The sequence below is a fragment of the Sinocyclocheilus grahami genome, unplaced genomic scaffold, assembly GCF_001515645.1.
Source record: "Sinocyclocheilus grahami isolate Dianchi unplaced genomic scaffold, SAMN03320097.WGS_v1.1 scaffold834.1, whole genome shotgun sequence".
Taxonomy (NCBI): Eukaryota; Metazoa; Chordata; class Actinopteri; order Cypriniformes; family Cyprinidae; genus Sinocyclocheilus; species Sinocyclocheilus grahami.
The window spans coordinates 289489-301219 of NW_015506013.1; the positions used below are offsets into that span (position 1 = coordinate 289489).

The window sequence follows — 11731 nt, forward strand, 5'->3', positions numbered from 1 at the left end:
GTGGTGTGGTGGGGGGGGGGGGGGGGGGGGGGTCTCGTCATGGTTGCCATGTGACACACAGCAGCCACAATAGCACTGTATAACTGGTATAGGCTTGTGTTTTATTTATTTTTTTCATTTTTATTCTAAATATTTCCAAACGTATTAACTATATCAGGAAATATCTCGATTCTCAAATATGTGTAAGTAAATGCGTTTTGCACCTTTATAGATTATGTTATTTGATCTGTAATGGGTGATGGGCAAAGTACTTAAGTACTTAAGAAGCCTAGCTACCAGATATGGGTGTCATGCCATAAAATATTTTTTAATACGACTGTCGTGATCGTATCAAATATAAAAAATATTATTTGAAAATATTAATTAGAAATTAATTAGTTTCCTGGACATAAAATATTATTAAAATAATACTACACGTGCCCCCTCACTTTGAATGGGCATGACGCCTCTGCTTGTACCTCAGATATTCTGCCAAAAACATCTGTTTGGTTTTGATTATCATGTCTATCGCGCTAAAATCATGCGTTTTAAACCATATTATTTTAAACTTATGATATACGGTCTTCTGAGTGCACACATCTGGCATGTGAGTAGGCTACTAAACTAAGTACTCTTTCAAGTCTTAAAGGGGTCATATGATGCGATTTCAAATTTTCCTTTCTCTTTGGAGTGTTACAAGCTCTTGGTGCATAAAGAAGATCTGTAAAGTTGCAAAGACTAAAGTCTCAAATCCAAAGAGATATTCTTAATAAAAGAGTCAACCACTCCTACCTAAAAGGGCTCGTTCTAACACGCCCCCACATGTCTACGTCACGATGTGGGATGATTTGCATAATGCCGCCCAAATGTTCACGCAAAAAAAAGAAGGCGTAACTTTAATACTTGTTGTTGCCGCCGCTGCCATTTTGTGGAGTCGCTGTGTGTTTCATTGTGAAAATGAAACTACTTTGTTTGGCCTTCCAAAAGAGGACACAACTAGAAATCAGTGGTTAAGTTGTATTTACAACACTGGTCCAGAACAGTTCAACCCAAATATCCGTATGTGTGCTGTGCATTTTATGGAGGATGAGGACGGTTTCCTGAACCAGTAGCCTACAATGCGTCTGTGCACAACGGCTGTTTCTATAAAGTTGGGCAGTTCCAACTTTGCAAGGACAGTCTGGCGCTCCTGACTCACAGCCTGTAAGTACGTTTTTTATATTTAAATAATTTGCCACTGATGATTCAAACGTGAGTTTTGAGCAGGGTAGAGTTAGGCTTGTTGTTTCTCCGATCACAAATGCAGACATGGTTTTATGTTTACGCAGCGCGATACACAACGCAACGCGTAAAAAACACAGTATAAGTCATTATAATCAGTAATTATGTCCCCACTGGATGCAACAAATGCCTAATTTGTAATGGGTTTTATTGGTTTTGTCTCGTCTGGGAGACGGCATCACAGTATGTTAAGGGGTGTAACATTTCCGTCACACGCTTGAGGCATTCGGCCAATCACAACACACTGGATAGCTGGCCAATCAGAGCACACCTCGCTTTTTTAGAACGATGAGCTTTGTAAAAATTGACGTGTTTCAGAAAGGCGGGGCATAGAGAAGAAACAATAATGTACATTATATGGAAAATAATGTGTTTTTTGAACCTTAAACCGCATAAACACATTGCATTACACCAAATGCACAAAATAATGTTATTTTTAGTCATATGACCCCTTTAAACTGCGCTTAAACTGTCAAATACACACAAGTTTATGTTAAAAACACACACGAGTTACAAAAACAGTTGCAACAGATGTATAAAGTTATGTTTGTGAAGGTAAGCAGCTGGGAAAGATGTTTCATGTTTATATGAGATCTGTGTGGCAGCAGCATAATATACAGTAAATAAATCAATACTGCTTTCTTGTCGCCACTGAGGCTGGTACTCTAAAAAGTGTTCTGTGCTCATCAGTGCAGCCAAAGACATAACAGTTAGCATGCTTTGCTTGAACGTTCACCATGGCGTTAGAACTGGTACACCGTTGTCGTTTGCGAAAACACAGTGGCGGAGCCGTGGGTAGAAACTTGCTGATTCTGGGGCAGTATATTATAATAAGATCCCCTTTCTACATCATGGGGGAGATAAATCTGAGTGGCTTGTTTTGCACAAGCTTGCAGAAAAGGCTTACCAAAACGTTTTTTTTTTTTAAATACTGGGTTCTTTTTCACGTTTTCTGGGTTGGTAGATATACCAGGGACCCAATGCTAGCACTTAAATGCGGAAAAAGTCTGATTTTCATGATATGTCACCTTTAATTCTTAATTAGCATCCACTATATTTGTAATAACAATAACAGCCTCTTTATTGGCTTACTAAAATGTAAGTCAATAAGGAGAGGTGATTTGCTCTAACCATTATGAGACAGCAGGGAATGATATAATTGCTCAGACATTACTCAGCGTTCTCTCCAGAGGAAATGCCAGTGTGAGAGACTTCCTGCTGTGAAGAAACGAAAATGAACGGACTTACAAGGTAGAAAATGTCTCTCTCGTGAATGTGTTTTTAAAGCTTCTGCCAGAGTGGAGTTTTGTGCCTGGATCACATTTTCTTAAGTTTGATATTTGAAATGTTTCAGCAGTATTGATCTATTGGTTGAATAAAATGTATTGCTATAGTTTATTCAAAGGTTATTACAGCATGTTAATGTCATACACATGGACCATGTTTAACGTCTTTTTAATGTAAAAAGTTCAGACATATCTTGAATATACAGTGGGGCAAAAAAGTATTTAGTCAGCCACCAATTGTGCAAGTTCTCCCACTTAAAAAGATGAGAGAGGCCTGTAATTTTCATCATAGGTATACCTCAACTATGAGAGACAAAATGAGAAAAAAAATCCAGAAAATCACATTGTAGGATTTTTAAAGAATTAATTGGTAAATTCCTCGGTAAAATAAGTATTTGGTCACCTACAAACAAGCAAGATTTCTGGCTCTCACAGACCTGTAACTTCTTATTTTTTCTGGATTTTTTTTCTCATTTTGTCTCTCATAGTTGAGGTATACCTATGATGAAAATTACAGGCCTCTCTCATCTTTTTAAGTGGGAGAACTTGCACAATTGGTGGCTGACTAAATACTTTTTTTCCCCACTGTAAAGGTAGCATGAGGGAGTAAATGGCCTATTATTTATAATAATTTAGTGTACACCGGATATACAAATGGCGTAGCAACCCTGCTGAAAAAAAACAGCTTAAACCAGCTTAAGCTGGTTGGCTGGTTTTAGCTGGTTTAAGCTGGAAATAGCTGGTTTTAACTGGTCTCCCAGCCTGACCAGCTTAAACCAGCTAAGACCAGCCTGACCAGCTAAAACCAGCTAAGACCAGCCAGCCTGACCAGCTAAAACCAGCCAAGACCAGCCTGACCAGCTAAAAAAGTGGTCAAAACCCCTCTAAAACCAGCCTGATAAACCAGCTATGACCAGGCTGGGAGACCAGCTAAAACCAGCCTGACCAGCTTAGGCTGGTTTTAGCTGTTTTTTTCAGCAGGGAAGTAATAGAACAAGAACAGTATCAAACTCCAGAACAGTAATTTGGTACATCAGCCCTTGATTCTCATTTTGAGAACTAGCCTACTTCAAACTCCAGTTATTCTTTTGTAACCAATGGATATTCCAAACAAATATATGTAATTTTCTAATAGATCCTTGGCATTTATAAACTGAAATGTGACTGCCACATGGCATTTCAGGATCCCAGTGTCTTTCTCACACGCTATTAGAATCTAATCTTGACTCAATAAACTGTGCAGATGTTTCCATATAAACCGGGTTGACTCAGATGTCCTAATTATGAGTGTATGAAGTGCAGGACAGTGGGTTGTGTTTAAAAGCACAGTGTGTTCTCATGTTAAGAGTTCTCATTTTTCTCTAGAGTGGGATCAGTTGTATCAAGTTGCAGTTTTACACAACTGAGGCTGAATAACAAATACTGCAATAAATATATTAGTAAATGTGGATTCGTTAGGGAGCTCTCAAACAAAAACCTATTCAGAAAAAATACTACAAATATGTTGGTATACATTCAAACTCAATTTGAATTGAAAACGGACTTCTCTGCTTAGCCCTCAGTCCCTTTTCTAGACTTTGTGACATCTGTTTAATTTTCAACGCATTGTAGTTATAATTGTATGACTGTGTTCTATTAGTCACTGGCAAAAGTCAAAAGTAATGTGGAATATTTATACTGAATAGTTTGTTCTACTTTGCATTGATCTTATGGACTGAATCCAAAACCTGTATCATTTCATCTTTTCTTTATATTGAAGTCTACATGTCATAACATTCTCCTTACAGGGTTTGGTTTCTTGAGAACAATAACTATCATGCCTGGATGCTGGACACAAAAGAGCTCTAATAGACCAGAAAACCACATTTTCCTCATGAAATCCAAAATTGCTCATGATATATTTTCAAGCTGGCCAGCCACAGAGGACTTTATGTGCAAATGTATTAAGTATCAGTATTAACAGCACCATTATGATACTGTTATATTTGATGTAGAACATGAGAAGCTTGTCAATGGTATACCTATATGTTATAGTAAACCAGTCGAGAAATCAAGGTTTGTTAATATTTAGTCACTCTTTTAGTATTGCAGAGACCTACTACAGTGGTGGAAAATTGGGTTGCCTTTTTCCAGATACCCGTCTCTGATTTTGTTTTGGGAGGCCTTTGGCATGGTTTTACCAGACAGGTGAGCTAATAAAAATGAGATAGGTTAGACACCCCATTTACTCACACAAAAGGTGAATTATTTTAAGTTTATTCTGGCCATATAGATTAATGAAAGTGAATGAGATGTGGAAATGACAACCTCCAACATTTTTAGTACGGAAAAAAGAACTACATTATAAGGCAAAGCAAGTCAAGTTTATTTATATAGCACATTTCATACACAATGGTAATTCAAAGTTATTTACATAAAAGGAAGTAAAATAATCATAAAGAATAATCACAACAATAAAACAAGGAATTTAAAAACTTTTTAAATGATTTAAAAATTGATTTAAAATGAATTTAAAACAGTTAAAAATAGGAAATTAGTATATATAAAATACAGCGCAATCAGTTCAGACGTAGCACAGTGCTCATTCAATAAATGCACAGCTAAACAGATGAGTTTTAAGTCTAGATTTAAATGTGGCTAATGTTTTAGCACATCTGATCTCTTCTGGAAGCTGATTCCAACTGCGGGCGGCATAATAGCTAAAAGCGGACTCCCTTTGGTTTGTGTGAACCCTTGGTATTTCTAACTGACTCGATGCTAATGATCTGAGTGGTCTGTTAGATTTATATTCAGTGAGCATATCTGCAATGTATTTAAGTCCTAGGCCATTGAGTGATTTGTAAACAAGTAAAAGTACTTTAAAATCAATCCTAAATATAACTGGAAGCCAGTGTAAGGCCTGAGGACTGGTGTAATATGCTCAGATTTTCTAGTTCTAGTCAGAATCCTGGCAGCAGCGTTCTGGATGAGCTGCAGCTGTCTAATGGTCTTCTTGGGAAGGCCGGTGAGGAGACCATTACAATAGTCCACCCTGCTGGTGATAAAGGCATGAACAAGTTTCTCCAAGTCTTGACTGGAAACAAAACATCTAATTCCTGCAATGCTTTTGAGATGATAGTATGCTGATTTAGTTACTGCTTTGACATGACTACTGAAACTAAGGTCTGTCTCCAGAATCACACCAAGATTCTTGATTTGATTTTTAGTTGTTTGACCCGTAGAGCCAAGGTATGCATTCACCCTGAGAACTTCATCTTTGTTTCCAAATGCAATGACTTCAGTTTTTTCCTTGTTTAACTGAAGATGGTTTTGGCACATCCAACTGTTCATTTCATCAATGCATTGGCAGAGGAGTCAGTGGGGCTGTAGTCATTTGGCGATAAGGCTAGGTAAATCTGGGTATCATCAGCATAGCTGTGATAGGCAATTTGGTTCTTTCTCATTATTTGATTTAGTGGGAGCATATACAGGCTAAACAAGAGCAGTGCAAGAATTGAGCCTTGTGGGACTCCGCATGTCATGGACGTCCACTTAGACTTGTGCTCTCCTATACTCACATAATAACCTCTCCCTTCTAAGTATGACCTGAACCATTTGAGTACCATCCCAGAAAGCTCGACCCAGTTTTCCAGTATCTCTAGAAGTATGTTATGATCGACAGTGTCAAACGCAGCACTAAGATCTAGCAGTACCAGCACTGACATTTTGCCAGAATCAGAATTAAAGCGAATATCATTTATTATCTTAATAAGGGCTGCCTCTGTGCTGTGATGCGGTCGGAAACCAGATTGAAAATTGTACAGATATCCATTTGTAAGTAAGTATTTTATATTATAACCAGGTATCCATTTGAATTTAAGTAGTTGTTCAGCTGATTAAATACTACTGTCTTTTCAATTTACTATCTTTTAAATAATCTTACCTATAAAAGGAAGATTTGATACTGGTCTATAGTTGCTCAATATGGTGTTATCAAGATTGCTATTTTTCAGAAGGGGCTTAACAATGGCAGTTTTCATGGATTTTGGAAAAGTCCCAGAAAGAAGTGAGGCGTTCACCACTTCTAAGAGATCTGCTTCTAAACAGTTAAGCACACTTTTGAAAAAAAGATTTGGGAAGTGTGTCAAGATAGCAGGTTGACGATTTAAGGTGCTGTACTATTTCTTCCAAAATGTAGCTGTCAATTGCTTCAAAAACAGACATAGTAAATTATTTTTGAAATTGTGGTCGAATCTGTCTGACCTCTGCATAACTTGAGGATGTGCTAATCGCCTTCCTGACATTATTGATCTTCTCAGAAAAGAAGGAAGCACAGTACCAGCACTGACATTTTGCCAGAATCAGAATTAAAGCGAATATCATTTATTATCTTAATAAGGGCTGCCTCTGTGCTGTGATGCAGTTGGAAACCAGATTGAAAATTGTCCAGGTATCCATTTGAATTTAAGTAGTTGTTCAGCTGATTAAATACTACTGTCTTTTCAATTTACTATCTTTTAAATAATCTTACCTATAAAAGGAAGATTTGATACTGGTCTATAGTTGCTCAATATGGTGTTATCAAGATTGCTATTTTTCAGAAGGGGCTTAACAATGGCAGTTTTCATGGATTTTGGAAAAGTCCCAGAAAGAAGTGAGGCGTTCACCACTTCTAAGAGATCTGCTTCTAAACAGTTAAGCACACTTTTGAAAAAAAGATTTGGGAAGTGTGTCAAGATAGCAGGTTGACGATTTAAGGTGCTGTACTATTTCTTCCAAAATGTAGCTGTCAATTGCTTCAAAAACAGACATAGGAAATTATTTTTGAAATTGTGGTCGAATCTGTCTGACCTCTGCATAACTTGAGGATGTGCTAATTGCCTTCCTTATATTATTGATCTTCTCAGAAAAGAAAGCAAACTCATTGCATTTGCTGTCGGAGAGCATTTCACTGGGAATCTGACTTGGGGGGGTTTGTTAGTCTCTCAACAGTTGCAAAAAGAGTGTGTGTTGTTTAAGTTACTGTTTATGAGGTTTGAGAAGAAGGTCTGTCTAGCTGTGGCTAGTTTCACATTGAAAGCATGAAGCCTGTCTTTATAGATGCTATAGTGAATTTCAAGTTTCGTCTTCCGCCACATCCGCTCAGCTTTTCTGCATTGTCTTTTCATACTCTGAACTGCTGTTGATTTTCTCCAAGCTGATTTTTGTCTGCCAGTCTTCTTACTGACTTTTACAGGAGCAATAAAAGTAGTTAGTATGATATGATTTCTAAATAAATTTAAATTATTACATTTTTTGATTCCATAAGTGTTTATGAGAGAAGTTGCAAGTCTAATTTGTGATAAATCATTCTTTTGAGCTCTTTTCAAGAAATCTTTGATTTTTTTATTCTGTTCTTAAAACCTGTCTGAATGATTTGTTGACAACTTGTGAATTTTCACAAATGTGAAAACTTTCTTCATTTGTGTTCCACAGAAACAAGAACGTCGGACAGGTTTGGAATGACAAGAGTTTGAGTAAATGATGACACAATTTTCATTTTTGGGTGAATAATCCATTAACCCTATTGACACTGCTCTAAATGGGTTAATCGATGCAAAACTAAGCTACTTCTATAATCCATCAAGATGAGGCTTTGGGGACCAGTGTAGCACGGACAAACAGATAGGACTAAAATTTTATATAGGCCAAATCCAGATGATCTCCAGACCAATTTGAACAGCTGTGTAAACTTATAAAGCTTATAAACCATCTCAAGGGGAGTTCTCATCATTTTCTCCACTGCCAACCTCTGCATTCTCTACACAGTCATGTTTGGCATATGTCTCATCCTCCTTGCTTCCTGATCCTGTAAGCCTGCCAAAAGAATATTTTTTATGTTTTTCACTACATCTGCTGTACATGAGGTTGAAGGCTTGCTTTTAGTGTGTTTTTTTTTTAGTTTGCACATGACAAACGACTTCTCTAAGCTATAGAGTGGTAAAATGCCTACTATGCATTTGCTCTCATTTTCCAACCCCCAATTGTCCTCCAGCCTTTGCTGTTCGAAGACAGTGTTCTTTACATCAGCTACATGACTTCCTCCACAACCACATTTTAGCCAGCATTTGTTTTAATATTTTACAAATACTGCCAAAGCAAGCAGTTTAACATCTGGAAGTCATCCCCCGGGCTTGCATTTGCTGACTGCCATAATTTACTTAATAAGTAGTTCCCATAGAGCAGGCTCGAGAGCACGCTCATTATTAAAAATCCATCCTCTAAATTGTTTATTCCATAGAGATGCCCAGTGATCAAAGATGCTATGGATTGTACAGTAAATGTTATAGAGTTAAAGGTTGGTGTCAATGAGAGAATAGGATTCTCTATCTCTCCTTGTCCCCCTTTCTTGCTCTCTCTTTCCCTCCCTCTTTCAGGTCCAAAGAGGCATGTAATCAAGTCACTGCTAAAAAATGCAGCACATGTTTTCCATCAGCACATAAGCTGTGGACTTGGTCGAATGCACATATTTGGATATTTAGCTGTAAAGTGAAAACACCCTATTTGTTGTAATATAATGTTTGTGGCAACAATGACTGGAACCAGGTTTTAAACAAAAAAATACCCCTCAGTCAGCTCCACAACATAATAATAAAAAATACAACTAACGGTTTAATGTTAGAAAGACTATCTTCTTTTTGGGCCAGAAAGAAATTACAGTGTTTCTCATGTTACTGTGAGAAGTAATTTGTGACGACTTGTTTAACCATGTTTACGTAAAATTACACATTATCCAAAAGATTAAGGGTATTTAAACTGTTTCATGTGACAATGCTCAGATGAAAAGTTGCGTCACATGGAGCGGACAAAGAACAGAACAACTTTCTGTTAATTGAAACTTAATTTGGACTTTGTGGTGCTTACTGGCATATGTTTGTGTGAAAGGACAGGGAGAGAAAAATTGAAGCTTTTTTTGCATTATGTATTAAATACTACCAACCTAACCACTTTTGCCCAAAAGCACATTTAACTTTTTTTGTTGTTTTGTTTTCTAGAGTCATTTTCTTCTCTTTACGTAGCATAACTATTACCATTGTAACTAAACTATTTACAAAGAAGCAGCTGCTTTCAGTTATTGACTTCAACTAGCTTGAAACCAAACCAATTTAACATCAGCCATTTTCTTCAAGCGAGAAATAGCACACAGTCAGGCTTCTGTAAATTTTTTTCTGCAAAACCTGTATTAATTATACTTTCAGTGTATTAATTATCATATTAATTATAAGTTATGACTTTTTTATAGGACCTATTAAAATGCGAACATGCAGTTTGCAGGCAATTTAATGGTAATGTGATAATGCCTCTCAAAATACATAATTTAAGAGAAATACTACCAAAAGAGAATACATTTACAAAATAATTTTCACCTAAAGAACATTATTACTCCTTAGCCCAAAAATGCACAGACTGGTGTGAAAAAAAGATAGAAATCTCTCTTTACAATGGAGAAATATTATAATTGCATATCTTTGCTCTATTATGAAGGAAGATACTACAATTGTTTTTTTTTTCCCAGTTGTAATGATCATTTACCACAAGGTGGCGCACTGTCTGTAAAACCTCAACAATAGGCTTTGAATCCATGAGGCACATGTAAAACAAGTTGTTCAGATATGCATATATCAAAATCTGCTAAACATTAAGATCAACAGAACCTGAGAGAACACTCCCCATGATTGTTTTGTCTGGTGACATCATTTAGGGAAAAATTTACGTCACATGTTTGAAATGATCTAAACCAGGGCATGACTGAGGTAATAGCACTCAGGTGTCTTCTCGGCTGGGTGTTTTTTTCCCTTTCCCTGCATGTTCAGAGTCAGTGCCTCCCTCATAATATCCTCACACATCTGCTATGCATTAAGATGCAAGATGTCTTCCTTTAGAGACATGTGAGCGCAGTGCTAGAGTTGAAATTGATTCAGCAGATGTGAGAGGAGGATACTGATGTGGGTAGGCAACAAATCTAATGGTGCATGTTGAAGAGTTAAGAGTAAACTGTGCCTTTTGACCATACTCATATGCCACAAACCTCCAAGTGACATCACCGTTAATCATGTTACAGTATGGTGATCACATGGCATGACTAGTAAAACCTGTTGGTCAAAAGTACAGGCAAGTCCCAAACTTGTGGCATAATTAGAGGTACTTGCTGGTCAAAAGTACAACCAATTATCATACAGACGCATGCAACATCCTTTAAAATTAAGCTCCAATTTTTCAATTAACTTTTCATTTAAGCAGCTTTATATTCAAGCCTTTCAAGTGACCTTTAGTAAACCTCTTTGTTAAAAAATAACAATAATAATAATAAGACAAGTCTTTACATCAAAATCAAAAGCATCAGCTTTAGCATAAGCACAATTAGCTTCATGAATAAACTGCAACTTACCACCTTCGTCTTGGCATTTCACAAATTGTAAAAAAGCCACTGATAAAGCCAGAAACAGGACAGTCCTATACGGCTGAAAGATCATCATGCCCATATCAAAGACATGAGCTGTTCTTATGTGCAAAGTAACCGGGAAGAGAAGGGAAAAGGGTCCAGGTTATGGCTTCACCATGAAGACAGACTGAGGTTTTTCCTGCTCAGAGCAGCAATCAGACCCAGCCCCACTCTCTGCTGCCTCTTTTTTAACAGCCTTAAGTAAGAAAAATGCTGCCAACCCTAATTTTCCTCCCCCTTTTGTCAGTGCTCTCTCATAAGCATCCACTCTGGCTCTGTTGAATTACACTACATGTTCTTCATTACTATTCTTTAAAGATAGTTTGTTCTTATGTTAATATTGTATATTGTCACAGTAATTCTTTGTTTTTGGTTACCATTCGCTGATAAAGTAGGTTTGGCTTGGTGTAGTTGCTAAGCAGGACAGTAAACTGGCTTTATGAGAGTCTTAACTGCACTGACTTTACTGCTGTTGCTCATAGGCTCTTTTTTACAAGGGAACAAGAAAAGAGTTTATATCTCATTTGTCTTGGGTTGCAGATGACAGATTTAAACCCCTAGTAGGAAAACAAGAAGGAAAGACAATGGTGAAAGGTATACTTTAGAGCAACTCATTTTCTGCTGTTCTGAAGGAGTTTAAATTCATTGTTGCCCGTTCTTCGTTGTCTCAGTGGTAAATACTAGACAATGGGACAAGCTAAACATTCCATTTGCTGGTCAGAAA

The 11731-nt window shown here is 37.1% G+C and overlaps 1 protein-coding gene across 2 annotated transcripts in view; it reads right to left on the minus strand.

Moving 5' to 3' along the window:
- The window catches only part of LOC107562716 (collagen alpha-2(V) chain-like), a 57432-nt gene extending 46264 nt beyond the window's left edge, over positions 1–11168 (minus strand). For both annotated transcript variants that reach the window (XM_016247416.1, XM_016247415.1), the window contains exon 1: positions 10954–11168. In XM_016247416.1, coding sequence (XP_016102902.1) covers positions 10954–11047 — 94 coding nt within the window. In that variant the 5' untranslated portion in view covers positions 11048–11168. The remainder of the gene's footprint in view (positions 1–10953) is intronic.
- Between the last annotated feature and the right edge of the window lie 563 nt (positions 11169–11731).